Raw genomic sequence first — 18,494 nt, 5'->3', positions numbered from 1 at the left:
AAATTGCAGACCGTAATTAAGAACTTATTGTATAATATCTACTTACTGAATACTGATTCTTGGTGAGGTAGGTCGAGGTGGGAACAATGGCGAATTCAGATGAAATATTCATGTCTTCTATCGAATTCAGACGCCATTCACAATTATATGTTTAAACGGTGATCATAATGTGATATATGACATTTTAAAGCTTTTTATCGTGATCGGAAATATAAATTTCTCACATTGAAATAATATTGCAAATACCTACTAGTGTTAACGAAAAATCTATCTGTATGTAGATTATTGATTTATTGATGTTCTCCAAAGAGAATATAAACACTAGTCACTACATTCAATATTCTCAGAGTAGGTATAACACGGAACACTATTACTCTGAAATGAGTCAAAGAGAATATAGTCAATACGTTGCGACTTGCAATAAGAATGAAGTATCATGACTATTGCGTGTGCTGTCAGCCAGGTCTACTCAAAAGTGACTTGTGGGCCTACCATGAACTCTTATTGCGATTCAATTGACAACTTAAAATGAACTGCTTTGTTATTTCGTACTACGACGTGATTAGAGCTATCTAATTTAGGTTGACGACAATTCAACTGATTAAATCGCAATGATGTCAATTGAATGTCAAAAATTATATCAATTGAATCGCAAACTGATTTAGTTTGTTCACTCATTCGTAGCATAGGTAATATTTCAACCTAAACAAAATAACAAAAATGAAAATACTAAGGACGAGGCAGTAAGGGCCCGGGCTATAGCCTGTTCGCAAGAACGAATTAAAAATATGTACCCTGTCGTCCTGTCAAATCAAACATCAATGGAGGTGCGTTCATAACACGTTATTTTTGCGAAAACACCTAAGCAAACATTTAATTTGTAATTTATAGAACTATATTTATTTATATTACTATTAATAAGTACAAAAAAAGGTTTCATGGTTTATAATTTCACGCAATAAAGCGCAATTTTAAAGTGTATTTTTAGTATTTTCTACGCAAAATTTCCGCTAAAAACATATTATTTTAGGTTTCGAAACGCAACGCATATGGTTCGAGTATGTGAGACAAACTTATGCAACGACTGTAGAGCGGACTCTCACATCGCGGACCACAGACAAATTTATTTCGTTCATTCTTCATTGGCGATCCAAACGCCATTCAATAAAAGGCACTTCATGGTACGAATTTTAGTGATTCAGTTTAGGCACCTAAACTGAACGGCATCGGAATCGCATCGCTTATTAACATTTGATGGTAGGCCCTCTGAAACAAAAAAAGTAACCTTTTAGTGAAGATAAAAAACACTGCGTTTAAAAAAACCGGCTTAAAAAAAATAGCTAACTACAAATTTAATTTAATACACCTCTTATGCAAAACTTTAATATTAATAAAATACTATTATTTATATGTGCTACCTATTTATAGTTTTTAAGCCGGTGCTTTTATTTTTTACTTTTTAGTGTCAGTTAATATAACAATAATATACAATCAACCTGAATGAAAACTCCTTCAAAAAAAGGGGTACACAAAAAGTAATTAAATCTATATAATTATACATGTAGACATAAATTTTCATATAAAATAGTCATAAAATGAAAACTACTGGGCTATGTAAAAATTTTATGGGATGACATCTATTCCGCATCGAACTAAAGAAGAATTATTACCGAAATTGGATCATAAATCTCAGAGTAATCGGTGTACATACAATTTAAAAATACCTATAAAATTGATAATCTTCTCCTTTTTGAATTCGGTTAAAAATAACGTTTAATTGTTTTTCTAAAGGAAACGTAAAAAAAACCTGGTTATAAATTGATGGAATAGATATTGGTTGTATTAGCATACACAAATATGGATAGTCGACCTAGTTGGATATTCCATTTTAAGGCACTTTTTAGCTACTTTTTCGAAATACCGGATATTATTGACTCGTAAGAAATGAAGAAAAGACAGGGACGGGATGCAGATGAACAAACGAATGAGCGAGTAAGCAAGTGTTTTAAAGCTATGCGTTTGTAGGTTGAATTAAACAACTGCTTGAGTAATTTGAGGAATATATTCAATTCAGGTACACTATATTTATACAAAATCCTTTAAACTAATTAACCACTTGCATTTCTAAATATAAGAATTTAGAAATAGCACACCAATACCAAAGCTAACATTTTGACTAATAGTAAAATATTTAATTTACTTAGAATTAATAATAATACAATGTGATCTAACTCAGTCTAACACTATTGCTGTCGCAGTTAAACATGTCATGCCGGCTGTTGCATTCCACAACCGCGGGTATCGACGATGGCGTGCCTCGTTCATTAAAACATCGTACGTGCAGTCGTTCTGTTAGGTCGTGTACCGCGGAGCATACGACTGGCGTATATGTGATTATAACTGCGGTCTTCGAGAGAACGTGACGATGCTTGTACTTTGATCAGTCATCTCGATTGCTGATGATCTGCATGATTCTTTGACTTATTTTACAGCATTATTAACCCTTTACGAGTCTATCCCTCTTCCGAGCTTCAAATCGGATGATTACCGAATGATTTACGCGCGAGAGTTTTTCTACGCGTATTATTTTGCGTATAGCATAAGAATGCTTATAGTTAGGATTATGTCAATGAATGTATCTGATCATTACAAATAAACATGGTATAAAGTTATACCTGAGAATAAATTGAGACTATGCAAAATGTTTACAAATAAACTTAAAATAGTATTTTACCCACTATACCGCTACATGAATAAAAAACGGTACAGAGACTAAGCTTCATACAACCACGTGAAACGGCTGCACTTCTACAATGATCCGGGGCATGTGTGAGTGTCCACTTGCCGCTTGTTCTTGTTGCGTACGCGGCGAAAGTGGTTATAGCCGGTTGACAATCGCACCGACAGTTGACAAGAGTTAGTTAGTTAGCAACACACATATTGTTTTATAAAATGCAATCTTGAATATTTAAACATAAAAAGTGATATTATTGATATGGTTGTTTATTTAAACAAAACAAATCTTATAACTATATTTACAATACTGGTTGTTTATTGTACTGTACCTATGCATAAATAATACGAGAAAATAAAAATGTATGTTAACTATCCCAAGCTCTATAGGTAAGTAAGTATTTGATAATATATACTTATATTTTTTATAATCCTTTTGGTTACGGTAAGAGATTACATTACGGTATGTGTACCTACATCATTTTTTTTCACGGTGTGTCAACAATATTCATGAACTATTTTTAATTTATATCAAGTATAAACCATACTTAATATAAGGGTGGAATAGTTTTGTTATAAAACATTTTAATTTGTAAGGCCGTTAGTCTTTACTCTTAGTAGTCTGTGCAGATGACGTGACAGAGTACTTTTAGCATAGTAGACATAAATGTATCAGTATGGAAACTAAGTCTTGTTATTTTTCTAACCGAGTTTAAAAATGGAGTTTTTGAACGAAGTTCCTTATGGGGCGTTGCGGAGCGTAAAAAACTAAAAAGCGTAAGATTTTTATGAATAGTGTATTTATGATAGCTATACAGTATATAATGCAATATTATAGTCCACATGATGACTGTTATGTAATATCGATTCATCGATCGATTAATAACTCTTCAATTCTTATGAGCAAATTAACGATACTCAGCCGAATCTTTTTTATGCTATCCGGATATTTGAGTCACATACTGTAACGTCGTTATGGTCAAGTAATTTTCGCACTCAAATATGATGATCAATGGAACTCTTTAACGACTCCTTACTGTAAGTAAGGGTGCGATCTGTGGCAGAATTTCTAAGTGTCTGTAATCAAATTGCAATGTTCATTGCCACATTGCAAATTTTAGTAGATATACATATATTTAGACAAATTAAATTCACTAAAAATAAAAAGAAGTTAACAAAAACACAACCGACTTCAAAAGCACGATTTTAAAAGAATAGATATAATATGCACTAAAAAGTATAAAAATAATTGCGTAATTTTATAGAATCTTATTAACTAATCTAATTCTAGTTACGATTATTGTTATAATCCCAATAATACCAAATACCACAGTTCTAATTTGTTTTAGTGTACCTAATCAAATTATACAACCTAAATCCAAAATATCTTATTAACTAACCATGCGCTTAAAGCATTTAATCGAATAATAATAATAATTCCTTTATTTCAGGCTAAGTACATGGCCCATAAAATAAATACCTTATAGTCTAACATACATATGATATATAACTTATATCTACGTCACATTTTCGCGGCGATGTGAGGCGCGGGTTCGGTAGCTTCCGGCGGTCGACGACTTCCGCGATACTTGCGGAACACGATCCCCTTCGACCACAGCTGCACGTCGAGGAAGGTTGATATATGTTCTGTCGGGACGTGAACAACAAAAGAGTTGAAGTCTACTGCGTGACGCGTCACCAACTTTTTGACCCCCAACCGGAACCTTGTCTTCTCCACCAAGTACTGAACAATGTCGGAGGCCTTGGTGGTGTGGTGAAAGCGAGAGATGTAGATATACGTCGCTGGGATTACGGGACGCAGGAGCTGGTTCTGTCCTATCGGTGCTGTGCCACATTGGTTATGACTAGGAGGTCTCCTTTTCTTCCGCTCCACCTTAATGAAGCCATCCTTGTCGGTCAGACCCTTCGACACAGCTCTACAAGCGGGTTCGTTGCGGGCGTGCCCGCTTCCACTTTCTGTCCTCAGCACTGTCCGCTTTCTGGGTTCCTGGCAGATGGCAGCAGCATAGTCACGTTGAGGTGTTGACGTAACGACAGCAGGCGACACCTCCGAGAGGGGAGGAGGTGAGGGACGGGCGGCAAGTACATTACCGCTTACACGTGCGGGCGCAGCGGCCGGTGTCGAGTCGAATTTCGCTGATTCAATACTCGCTGGCGAAGCAATGCAAGCCCCACGTCGTGTGTTGATGTTATTGACCTCTATTGACCTACTTACAACAGTATTGTTGCGCAAAGTCGCAACTTCAGCTTGCAGGTCCCTGATGGTGTTCTGAGATGCCTCTAATTTCAACACTACTTCTGCCAGGCCTTAGCCTTGAGGTTTGTGATGTCGTTCAGCAACCTGGTGACGTCGACATGGTCGAAGGTGACGGGCGGTAACTTGTTCAAGTTCCTTGCCACGAAAGACGGTACGTCGTCAGGATCAGTCACCTTCAGGAGATTTGTCATATCCTGAAGACTTCTCTCTCCCCTTTCATCCCTCCTGCGGGACGGCATCTGGTCGGTTTTCATCAAAATCTCGCACAGGAGCGTCTTGGCGTTGATGATCTCCTCACTCTTGAAATTTGATGCACAGATCTGTATGATGCTGATCTCGTCCATAGTAACAATTGCGTGCTGAAGGAATGCCAGCAATTCATTGGCTATGAGTGTTTCGGAACTCATAGTCATAATAGCGTGCAGCGGCGGTTGCCGCGCAGATTGCGAATATAAATTATATTCGTAAGTTCAGTGAGCATGTACGTTACCGAGCGCGCTCGGAACTGAATATATATAATGAAAGACAAAAATACCTTGCGAAAAAAATAGTGACAGAGTGGTCTAACAATTAAGTTATAAATACATAATAAGTCCGTTACTCAACAACCTTTCCTCTCAAATTTGAGTGAAGCGTACCAATGGGCTAAATTGTCTAAAACAGAAAACTAAATCAGAGAAAGATTTCCAGCCCTACGGATACAGCCATATACGACTTACGCACATAGAGTGTAAAACTTTCGATGTCGACTGGAAAAGTTTCAATGTTTTTAAAGCAACAGTTTTTCAGAGAATGGAAAATTGTGACACTAATGTACAGTGATTTTTAGACAGTATATAAAACTGTCCTGTATTACTGAATCATTTGCTGTACCTAGCTGCTTTAGCTATTTGGCTAAAGGTTAAGGTACGTAGAGCCACCTCCTGAAGCCAAGAATATAATCTATCGGTGAGAAGAGAAAGAGAGAACGGCTAGAAAAACGGCTCGAAAAAATAATTAATCCCAGAAGTTTGGGTTGTCTCTTTAAAAAAATAACAAATTGTTAACCGACTTCAAAAAAGGATTAGGTTCTCAATTCGTCTGAATGTTTTTTTTATGTTTGTTACCTCAAAACTTTCGACTAGGTGAACCGATTTTGATAATTCTTTTCTTATTTGAAAGCTGGTGCTTCCCGTGTGGTCCCATTGTAATTTGGTCCAGATCTGACAAAGGTATCCATTAGAAAACCATAAAAGTCTTAAATTTGCTATACATATGAATAGTAAAGTGGATGATAAATTTACGAATAACTCAGTATAGCGCCAACCGATTTCGATGATTCTTTTTTTATTGGAAAGGATATACTTCAAAGATAGTTTGGTTAGGTTCTGATTACGGGATCCATGACAAAGTAACGCAACTCTTCAATTCTTAGGAGCAAATTAACGAAGTCGGTCGAATCTTATTTATGCTATCCGGATATTTAAGTCATCTATCATAACATAGTTATTGTCGTAGTTGAATATGATGATCAATGGGGCTCCTAAACGATTTACAGTAAGGGTGCGATCTGTAGCAGAATTTCTAACTATAATCAAATTGGAAAGCGCTTACGTTCAGTGGTGCATTGAAAAATTTGGTATACATATTTAGACAAATTGTTAGTTAGTGTACTTCAAATTCACTAAAAACACATATTAAGACAAATTGTTAGTTATTTTACTTCAAATTCACTAAAAATCGGAAGTCAACAACTTTAATTAACAACAAAACTAACAACTTTATTTTTCGTCGAGCACGTATATATTACCCATTAGATATCACCAATTAGCTATTACACTTATCAGGCGTCAATAATTGAGTATTTTAATGGCGATAGTTATTGGGTATGTCGTGATACTATTTCTATATAATTATGATTAAAAAATATATAAAAATATACTTTTTATTTCATACATTTATTTATAGCTCCGCCTCGAAATAAGAAAACCGGTTAAGGCTAGTGCTCCCTTAATTATATGAGATTTTGAAGATATTTTACAACTAAACCTAAATCCTATCAAAGAGAAATTTAAATATATGTTTATATTTATAAATCTTTTTCTTTCCGTTGCCAAAACACTACGGAATACACGTTTGGAAGATATTGATTGTTCGATACTTTTTTAAATCGAAAACGATGCCTACTAAATACAGTAATCCGTTGCCAAAGGCAAAAGTAACGTATGTTATTATTGCCATATCGAAAGACTGCTATGCGATACCACGCCATACTCACTGGTAGACCTAAAACCAAATATTATATAAATGTCTTTGACTTTGAATTTACCGCGCAAAGCGTTGTTCTGATTACAATATACTTTTAACATAGATGGCGCTAGCCGTTGCTAAAAAAGCGCTGTTAAAATTTACTTGCGTAAAGTGGTAAGGTCTCAATCATCTAAATGTATTAGGCTCCAGTCAGTTAATGAGCTAGGTGACTGGTTTAGGAAATGGCGTATTGAGGTCAACCCGGATAAAAGCTCCGCAGTCCGTTTTGATTTTAAGCGCAGACGCTTCTGCCGCGATCGACCCATTCATCTATTAGGCTCCCCTATCCCCTTCAGGTCCACAACCAAGTACTTGGGTGTGACCCTCGACTCCCAACTCACCTTCAGGCCTCACGTCAAGAAGGTGACCGGTACCGCCCGCTTCTATCTGTACCGCCTAAACAGTATGTTAGGTAGGCACAGTAAAATGTCTTTTAGGAACAAGCGAACACTCTTCAAGGTTTGCATTCGACCGGTTTTGACTTACGCCGCTCCAGTTTTCGCTCATGCGAAACCCAATATTATAGACAAATTACAAACAGTTCAATCCATTTTCTGCCGTAAGGCTGTCAATGCCCACTGGTGTGTTCGAAACGCAGACCTTCACCGGGACTTAGAGCTCCCCACCATCCAACAACACCTTAAGTGCTTGTCTGAAACTTTCTTTAAGTCCTCAGACAATCACCCAAATCCCCTGATTAAGGAGGCAGCGGATTATACCGCCTCCCCTCCTTCACGTCATCAAGTCAGGAGGCCCAGACACGCCCTCTCCGATCCCCCTAACAAACTCTCGTCTGACCTGGAACGCCTCTTGGCATCCGGGGACAATCAGACGCATTCACCTCTATTTTGTGATCATCCTTCTGATGTGACTAGTCCCAATTAGATAGCACCCTCTGTGCAATATCCCAGCGGAAACTCCATAGGGAGTGCCGCTTGCGCCTCTCTCTCCCCATGAGAAGGTCGCCTTCGATGAAGGCTTAGAGGGCACCTGCCCAAAGCCAACTGCAGGTGGTGTTTAGTGGGTAGGCACCTAGGTTTCACGTGAGTCCCACATAACCAACGCAGACTTAGGCTGCGTTGGTATGCATGAGCATTCACCACCTCCCTCCCGTCGTTATCCCGGAGGGTAGCCCATTCCCTTGTTTGGGCGCAAAAAAAAAAAAAAAAAAATGTATTAGTAAATTAAGAATTGAGAGAAATATTGTTTTTTGAATAGTGGTACTTACCTACCACTTATATTATATTATGAGTATTAATTAATTATAGCGAGATGAAGCGAATTACGGCCGTGCCTGGAGCGGGGAGCCTTCAGCCTACTATAATTAACAATTATTATCCTATTCCCAACACAAAGATGAAAAAATGATTGATACTCGCATTTACTAATAAGTCAACAGAGGTTAGAGATGAATCGGTGATCGGTATGCGTTTTCCACCAAAACGTAAACAGTTTTCGGTATGAATGTTATACCGGTTTCGAAAACTATCTGAAAAACGAATTAAACTATGTATTTGTATATAGAGATTATGAATATTACTATCAACCAATATATTCAACAAGTAATAGTAATAATAAAAAATAAACAAATATTTAACAAAAAAAACTGAAAATTACAATAATCGTAACTAGAATTAGATTAATAATTTAGAATGTATAATAATATAATCATAAATACGCAATTACTTTTATACTTTTTAGTGCATACTAGCTATGAATACCCGCTTCGCTGGGTCATTTTTAATTGTATACTTATTTGTTAATGTTAATAATCTATCACTACTTACTTCACAATTTTTTCACATAAAAGACACGTTTTCTTTTTTCTTATTAATTTATTGATCTTACTTATTTTTACATTAAAATCTTACGACTAAGTTGACATTAATATCTTTTATCATCTAACATTAACTGATATCCTAAACATTTTTATTGAAATACATTCTTATATACTACGTTTACAGTTTTGCATTCTGGTGCATAAACAAATAATTTTTCTTTCTGTCCTACGCGTGAAAAAGCTACATAGAGTTGACCATGTGAAAAACAGGATTCTTTTAAATTAACTCCACAAAATCGGAACGTCTGACCTTGCGCCTTATTGATAGTCATACTATAAGCTAATCGTACAGGAAATTGTAACCGTTTAAAATAGAATGGTAAATCATTCGAAATTATTGGAATTCTTGGTATAAAAACCAAGTTTCCCTTTTCTTTGCCAGTGAGAACTTCTGCCTCAATGATGTTGTTCAAAATTTGTTTTACGCATAATCTTGTACCATTGCACAATTTTGGCGTATTAAGATTTCGCATTAATATGACTGGTGATCCAATTTTTAGCTTTAATTCATGAGAAGGCATACCAGGTGGGTTTAATGAATTTAAAAATTCCGTTGGAAAGTTTAAACTTTCATCTTGATTCATCATTGTATCTATTGATTTATAGATTTTTTCCTCTCCCGGTATCATTTCCTGTATTTTTTCATTTATTCGTTTTACTGCATAATTTTTTGTAACCAAAATTGTTCGCTCAGACAACCATGTTTTATTTAAATAATTTTGTTGTATGGATGGATAAATTTTGTCTATAAGGTGTTTTTCGGTGTCTACCACATGACATATCTCTTCAGTTAAAATTATTTTACCAGACTGTGGATCTAGTAGGTAGGTGCCATTCCCAATTTTCAAAAGATTGTTGGCAAACTCTTGTGCTTTTGGATCTCCAGTAATTAACGCTCGCATATTTTCTGTCAGTGATAACTTTTCAACATTGTTCCAAAAAATTTATCGCTTTAAACATGCATTTATTTCGTCAGCTGGTGTTGATTTTGGAATAACTGGTAACGTTTGTCTAAAATCCCCTGATAGTAGCAATAAAGCATCTCCCATTAGTTTTGTATTTTTCCGAAGATCCTGTAATGTTCTATCCAGCGCTTCCAGTGATTTTCGATGAGCCATCGTGCACTCATCCCATATTATAAGTTTGCATCTTATTAAAATTTGGCCACGTACAGAAAATTTTGTGATATTACAGACTGGGAATTCTTGTTCAGCTACATTTAATGGCAAATTTAGTGCAGAATGTGCCGTTTTTCCACCTTCCATTAATGTCGCGGCAATTCCAGAGGATGCCAATGCTAATGCTATTTCATTTTTCACCCGAATTGTAGCTAGGACCAAATTAATGAGGAAAGTTTTTCCAGTACCTCCGGGTGCATCTAAAAAGATTATTCCTCCTGCATTCGTCTCAATACGATTTATTATTGTGTTATATACTATTCGTTGTGTTCGTGTTAATTTTGGTTCATTTTCTTCAATGTAACGTTGCAATTCATCTTTATTATAATTAAGTTCTTTTGATAATTCAGAATTAGTCACGCTTAATTCGTTTCTTTTAGGAGATTGCACTCCGAGAGTAACTAAAGTTTGATTACATATTGCGAAACATCGATCTTCTAAAATTATCAAAGCTTCATTATAAATATTATCGTTGAATGTAATATTCATATCTTGATTTTCTCTACGTAGTCTTGCTAGAATATCATCACTCATACTATCACGATATTTCAGCCATAGTCTATTCGGATTTGAAGGATTTCACGATGTTAGAATTATAGCAAAGAGTTCTCGCAGTTGATTCGCTGTTGCTGTTTCTGCTGCCTCTTTCATTGCCTGCTCCCATTGATTATCATTTTCTAATAAACCACGACGCTGGCATGCTTCACGATACGTTTCGCAAATGTAACCATCTACTGTTCGAAGATCTTCAAAAGAAGTTGGTCCACGTACTTCATGAAGTAGTAGACGTAAATAGAAACATTCAGCATTCTTTGGATGTACCGTATATACTCGACCAATAGCTTTATCTTTAAAGACACCTTTAAATCCTTCAACCGAAACTCCTTTCTTTCGTCGATTAAATACTTTTCGCGATGAGTCCCATGTGTAATAACTGGGAACATCTCCATAAAAAAGAGTTCTAGCAAACAGATCACTTCCACACAATTCGAAAAATGCAGTTAACGTAATATTAACAGGTTGGTTTGCAACTTTTTGTGCTGTTTGATTAGTAAAATATACCCGTTGCCCATTCTCAAGGTGAACTGCTAAGTGAAAAACAGCTGGATCCCTGCCATGAATCGGAAACCCCAATATACGCCAAGCTGCCTCATTACTATTTATATATCGTCCCATTTGATAACTTAAAATTTCATCATATCAATTTTCATTTGTAATTTCAAAGACAGCCATATCACTTCCTTTGTTAATATAGTTACACACATATTTAATTGACTGAACTGAACTGCAATACTCTACATTTATATGTGCATTAAACATTTTCGATAATAACGGATTATAAGGGACAACCCATCGATTATCAATTTCGATTTCTTCACCCCGTACTCTAATTTTTGCTGTAAATCCTCCTTCACTCGGTGGTCGACGTCGGTATTGCGGATATCCATCATCTCCCGTTTGCGTCTCACTCAAAAATGATCTTGGATATCGTTTTGAGCATTTATTATCTTTTATACAGGGTGATTGCATATTAAGTGCCCCGCAAGGTCCATGTATCATTTGTTTCACGATTATTTCATATAGAACAGGATCTTCAACCGGATTTGGGAATTCTGCTTTAATAACGTCATCGATTTGATTTGAGTGAATTTTTTCTTTCAGCCAAATTAAATTGTATGAGTGTGGCAGCCCTCTCTTTTGCCACTCAATGGAGAACATCCAGCTATTAACATTTCCGAAAATACAACTCTTCACAATTGCATTAATGAATTTTACTTGTTTCTGTTTAAACACGCGCGCAATTAAATCATGTCTGTCATGTGACTTTTGTCCAAATTGTAACTCATCTTTAATTTCCTTCCATGACGAATTGCACGTAAACGTTATGAATAAGTCAGGACGACCATATTTTCTCACATACGCCATTACGTCTTGTGCATATTGCAGCATATGCCTAGGGCTACCAATGAATGTAGAAGGCAAAATTACTAATCGTCCCAAATTTTCAACATCCCCATCATTGGCTACCGCATCTCGTAAGTGAATATATTCATCCGTTCGTAATTTATTTTGATTTAGACGAATAAATAACAATCTTTCTGCTTCTATTTTTGCTTGCATATCAACAATAAACTGTAAAAACAATTTCGACAGTTGAGTATATGATTGTATATATTATTCACTCTCTCCATTATCCGATATGCGTAAAATTCCTTGGAAGAAGCTATTTGTTTGTGGATCAACATGCTGAATATTAAAATGGTAACCGTCTTCACCATGACAAAATATTAGTGGATACTGTAAGGCGTCATACATGTGATGAGTTTCAGCGATGCGTTCCAACTTATTACTTCTTCGTTGTACCACAATATCCCTATAACTACTTTCATTGCCCACCATAACTACGGCTATTTCATTTACTTGAGGTGCATTAAAACGTCTTTCGTGTTCGCCAATTGGCTTTTTATCTGCCCGAATTATTATTTTATAACTATCCGAAACCATTTTTTCCATCGCAGTCTTAAATATCTTTATCAATTCATTATTTTCATGTAGAAAGCGCTGTAAATGAAGAATTATATCTCGACGCAATTCTATAAAATTTGAAAGCCTTTGATCCAGTTCGTCTTCTTCATTTCCTACAAAGTAAATTTGTAAAAACTTCGGAGTATTATTTGGGAGTGACAATAATGATCCAATTTTATGATATACTTGTCCCTGTATTTTAAATACTGGATTAAATCCTTTTTCTTCAATTACTGCAGTTGCTCCAAATGAAGTCATTTGAAAGCATGCATTGTAATTTCTAATTTGTTGTAAGAATTCTTTAGAATTTTGTGTTTCTCCTTTCTTATATTCTAGAAATTCCGGTGGCAGTGATTTTAACTCTGGTAATTTAATTTTGCCACTTGAACAGCATATACTTTGCGTTTCTCCTTTGAATTTTTTAGCTTCACAAAATTTGCATACTTCATTCATTCTTCCGATCACTATACTTGAATGTTCAAAATAATTTCTAGTAGGATTATAATGAAACGCCTCTTGTTCAAGACTGTATTTTTCCCGACGTTTTTGACGAACAGAATATACAGTTGTTTTAGAAACTTGAGCCTCCATTTGTTCATTTAGTCGAAGATCACGCATTCTTATTGCATTTTGTATTCTTCTATCATCTGCCTGTTCATTTGTCTTTCTTTTTCTTTGCAATCTTTTTCTGATTCGGTCCGTTTCTTTAGAATCATTAAGCTGCTCTTCAGTCTGATTATTTCGACTTTGATGATAATTTTCTCGAAGTAATGTGAGACGTTGTTCTCTTTCGTCTGTAGTTTCATTTCTCCGTGACATTTTTTGCCTTTTCGATACAATTCGAGAACGTGAGAATACGCATTTACGTTTCGGCATCGTTAGTAATATTTTTTTTTTCACCTTTTTCACTCTGCACTAAAATAAAAAAACTAAAAAAAAAAGAAACAATATTGTGTATTACACTGCACGTTAAAACTTTTGATTCTTCACTTTAAAAAACACTATACGCTGTTATTTATGATAATTAAATTTTTCATATTTATTTTTTCGTTATACAATTCTTATAAAAAATCGACTGAAGCACGGGTTTGACATTTCGGCTTATATAGTCGCAAAAATTATCCCCACTACCGACTAATTTTTCCGGATTGTTCTAATAATTTCGACTTTTAAGTATCTCAAGAAATTTTAAAAGTTTCTAGAACGATCCAGCATATTTCTAATCTATCAAAAAGTTGAGATACATTTTGGAGCTTTCTAGATCATTGGAGGAATTTCCAGAACATTCTATATTGATCAGAAAATTAGCATACAATCTAGAACATTCTTAATCGTTCAAAACCGTGGCATATAAATCATTTCTAAAACATTCTGGAATATTCTAGATCATTCTAGAAATTTCTAGGTGATTCTAGAATTTTTTCAAACATTTCAAATATATTTGATCAATCAGAGCCTTGGAATACATTCCAAAGATATCCAAATTATTCTTGGATGTTTTAGATTATTCGATAAATTTCTAGATCATTCTAGAATTTTCTAAATCATTTTTATTCAATCAGAATCTAAACGTAGATTTTACAAGTCTTTATATAATTCTAGAATTTTCCAGATCATTCTAGACATTTCTGGATCATTCTAGAATTTTCTAGAACATTCTCATTCGATTAGAATCTAAATGTAGATTTTAGAACTTCCCAGATCATTTTAGAATTTTCTAGAACATTCTTATTTAATCAGAATCTAAACGTAGATTTTAGAACTCCCTACATCATTCCAGAATTTCCCAGATCATTCTAAACATTTCTGGATCATTCTAGAATTTTCTAGAATATTCTCATTCGATCCTTCCCATATCATTTTAGAACTTCCCAGATCATTTTGGAATTTTCTAGATCATTCTAGAAGTTAACATCTTTCAACCCCCGTATCTTTTACACCCTTATAATTATCGACTTGCAACCACCATAGTGCACAATGGGAACCTTGTACCTATTGCCACATACAAACACTTTTGGTCTGCGATGCGTAGTTTTGGCTGCAAGGTGAAATATAGGGACACACACCTCCAATTTTATATATATAATAGATTATATCTATTGTTTTGTTTGGAACAGTGTTTTTGAAATAGGTTGTTTTTCTGTTAAAAAATTTTAAGATATCAATCTTACTAATTTTATTTGGCTACTAAAGATATTTACTAAATCATAATAGAAGGATGAAACCCATTGGAAAAGGAAGAGAATGTAACAAAAAAAGTTTTTTGGCGGTCTGAGGTCGGGAAGTGGAAGGGATATAGGATATATAAAGGAGATAGAAGGGTTGGGGGGGTAAGGGAATAAAACGGTTTATCTTGATTTCATTAAAAACTACAAGTCCTATGAAAAAAAAGTTGGATAGCAAAGTTGTAATGAAAACATGTACAACTTTAGTACTTCCACTTTTTTCACATAAGAAAAATTCCACGAAATTGGTGAAAAGTTACCTTTTTATATACCAAATACATATTTTTTTTTATTTGTAAAAGAACAATAGAACTACAAGAAGATCTACACCGATTGCAAAATTATTGTGATGATCATAGCCTAGACCTAAACCCGAAATTTAGCGTAGCATTCACGCGAAAGCGGCATCCTATATTTTTCAAATACCAGTTGAAATGTGAAAATGTGCAGAGGAGTAGTACAATAGGAGACCTTGGTGTTTTACTTGATTCGAAGCTATTACTTGACCAATATATAAATTTAACTATGTCAAAAGCTATGGCAGCCTTTGGATTTATTATAAGAAGCTCGCGTGATTTCCATCAAGTCAAGACACTGAAGATATTGTACTGCACCTTCGTTCGTGGTCACTTAGAATATGCCTCTCAAATATGGAATCCCTTGTACATATATTTCTCGAATTCTAATTCTAATCTCGATTCAAAAAAAGTTCTTACGCTTTCTATGCTATCGTACTAACGAAAGATACAATTCAAATTCCTACGAGCAACATTGTAAACAGCAACATTTACTACCGCTTGAGAAACGACGTATGATCTCTGACATTGCTTTCTTCTTGAAAATAGCTCAAAATAAGGTTGATTGTCCAGATCTTCTTTCGACAATTTCATTGAGAACTTCGTCAACTGCACTACGCTATAGCCGTTTATTGTATGTGCCTCAATCATCTACTAACTACCGGAGCAATAGTTATATCTTGCGAGCTAGCTGCACCTATAATAAACTAAGCAGTGAAATAATGTATCATGAAAACATTTTTTGAATTCAATGACTAACCTGTAAATATTAAGTGTGCTTATTATTAGATTATAGGTAATATTACATGTTTACTCTTTATAATTTTACTTCTTACTACTTCTATTGTCCATGAGTGAATATCTATAATTATCTCTAAATTTTTATTTTGTGTAAATAGCTGTTGATATTCCTTGAAATAAATAAATAAGAATGTCAACAAAAAAAGTAAGATTTCTAACAAAAAGTTTGAATCAGAGGTGAGTTTCTTCCGTGTTTAAATATTAAAACAGATAATTTGGTATTTCCTTACATTTTTAGTAATACATATCTTTACAAATCTTGACCCTTATCAGGAACAGCGTCCATTGGTCCAATAATACAGGATGTAATTTTTTTCGAAAGATCATTCGGGTCGATTTCCGACAAAAGTTCAAGAAATTTAAAAAAACTAAATATGCAGTTATTGGTTTCTTATAAATCGAGGGAATGACTCCTTTCACGACTTTCCTCTAAGTCTCGTTTTTTCTGACTTGGCCATCGCCGCCCTTCTCAAAAAACCATCCTGAATAATAAAATAAACCTGAAAATAAAATAATAATATCGCTCGGAATATTAAGTACTATATGTATTTTATAGTTTCTGTCCCAATCCTTATCCCTACACGCTGTCTGTCAATGGCAGGACGTATAGCTTACCAACGATAGAAGTTTGTATGGAAATTGCAATTAACGCGTCCCCATATATGGCGATCAGAGTGACTTATCGGGATTACTGACAGTAGAAGGTAGTAATTTATCTCTATCTGTAGATAGTTTATTGGGAACGGCCGTTAGTCTTTGCTCAGACTTTACTCAGGTAAAACATTACTAAGTGTTAGCTAAGCATAATCTTTTATTTCGTTTTTATGGTCTTTGACAGCTGAAATAATACTGATCTTAAGCTAAGACAGCTGAATACAAAAGTCAAGTTCGCATTTTATCACAATCAGTAAAGTTTTAAGTAGGTTTATTTTTATGAAAACAAGGGACAAAACGAGCATGATGCTCTGCTGATGGTATTTGATACGCCCATTACAATGCAGTGCCACTCAGGATTCTTGAAAAACCCAAAAATTCTGAGCGGCATACAATCGCGCTCCTTAGACCTTGAGACATATAAGTCTCATTTGCCTAGTGATTTCACTAGCTACGGCGCCCTTTATACCGAAACACAATGATGCTTACATATTACTGCTTCACGGCAGAAATAGGCGCCGTTGTGGTAACCAATATATAGCAGCCATCCTGTGCAAAGGAGCCTCCCACTGGATAAAGGTAAGTAAAGTCTGAGCAAAGTCTAAGTTCGATCTATTGATCTCATACTGTGAAGTGTGAACTGACTGAACAAGATCAATTTTCGAGAAGAGAAAAATGATTTTTTAAAGCTTTTAAATAACTGATGATTAAGTATTCAGCAAAAGTAGACTTCGGAATAGGATGACCGGACAGACTGGGAGTTATGATTAATAAATTATTATTAATAAAAAAAAAATAGCAACAGTAATTGGCTTTTTTAAAGAGCACGATAAATAATACTGGGAGGTTTCTTTCTATTCTCTCAGCGGGCCATTTGTTTTCGATTCCTTTAATTGACAACAAAACGATTTTGGAGGAAATAAACACATTTTATACGCGACAACGATTTTCAGGTGCCAACTCAATAACGGAATCTGTATCAATTTCTGTCTTAAATGAATATTAGTCATTGAGCTGTGATATCGGTGTTTCTCATATGCCATAGGTACTGCATGTACTGGCATAAGTTGCAGTGAGTTACACTGCACAAGTATTTACCAAAAACTTGCGAGTTCCAAAACTGCCAACCAGAAAACAGACCTTAATTAGGGTGATTTGATATATTATATGCGCTATTGTAGATACTTCAACAGAGATCAATGGCTTCACCAGTTGTTTGGCTTCTTTAACTTGTGCTGTTATACAGGTGTGTGATTTGCTACCCATTATTGCTAACTTTTTCATATCAATAAAAATAAAATATTCCCGTGGCGTGTCGGTGGCTCAAAGGCTCTCAACCGGAAGCCGGCCACGTATACCCTTCGTCAAGAAGTTTGACCGCTCCTCTCTGAAATTGACACGCACACATATTTGGGCACATAAAGGTCATTTATTTTCTTAAAATTGATTCTTTAAGAATTCTTTTCGATGTCAATTGTAACACTACCGCCGCTTCGGAAACAAATGGCGCAACAAGAAGAAGCGGCGCAAGAAACTCTCCCAACATTCTTTTATCATTTCTGCATCTTTCATATATTCCGATAAGATTATTCGAAACCTATACAAGTAATGTGACGACTGGTGATTTGGCTCAAAATGGCTTGATTTCAGGACGTTAATACGCTGCATTTATAT

The 18,494-nt window shown here is 35.1% G+C and overlaps 2 protein-coding genes and 1 long non-coding RNA gene across 9 annotated transcripts in view; all 3 read right to left on the bottom strand.

Moving 5' to 3' along the window:
• LOC126978308 (uncharacterized) overlaps positions 1–328 on the bottom strand; it is a 28,307-nt gene extending 27,979 nt beyond the window's left edge. For 4 of the 7 annotated variants that reach the window (XR_007732583.1, XR_007732588.1, XR_007732580.1 and 1 more), the window contains exon 1: positions 47–325. This is a non-coding gene — a long non-coding RNA (uncharacterized LOC126978308). Of the gene's footprint in view, positions 1–46 lie in introns of all 7 variants that reach the window. The other 3 variants (XR_007732582.1, XR_007732587.1, XR_007732585.1) reach the window with 2 other exon arrangements.
• An 11,190-nt stretch (positions 329–11,518) lies between these two features.
• On the bottom strand, positions 11,519–12,439 carry LOC126978909 (uncharacterized). The gene has a single exon (XM_050828029.1). It carries the CDS (start codon positions 12,437–12,439, stop codon positions 11,519–11,521), a length of 921 nt encoding a protein of 306 aa, XP_050683986.1.
• Positions 12,440–12,493: 54 nt separating this feature from the next.
• Positions 12,494–13,663, bottom strand: LOC126978908 (uncharacterized). The gene has a single exon (XM_050828028.1). The coding sequence runs from the start codon at positions 13,661–13,663 to the stop codon at positions 12,494–12,496; it is 1,170 nt and encodes a 389-aa protein (XP_050683985.1).
• Between the last annotated feature and the right edge of the window lie 4,831 nt (positions 13,664–18,494).

The sequence above is a fragment of the Leptidea sinapis genome, chromosome Z (assembly GCF_905404315.1).
Source record: "Leptidea sinapis chromosome Z, ilLepSina1.1, whole genome shotgun sequence".
In the NCBI taxonomy this organism is placed as follows: Eukaryota; Metazoa; Arthropoda; class Insecta; order Lepidoptera; family Pieridae; genus Leptidea; species Leptidea sinapis.
This window is presented reverse-complemented; position numbering and strand designations above follow the sequence as displayed.

Bases quoted from the DNA above. Each gene is read 5' to 3' on its own strand.
- LOC126978908 (XM_050828028.1), bottom strand. From the start codon at position 13,663: ATGTCACGGAGAAATGAAACTACAGACGAAAGAGAACAACGTCTCACA.
- LOC126978909 (XM_050828029.1), bottom strand. From the start codon at position 12,439: ATGCAAGCAAAAATAGAAGCAGAAAGATTGTTATTTATTCGTCTAAAT.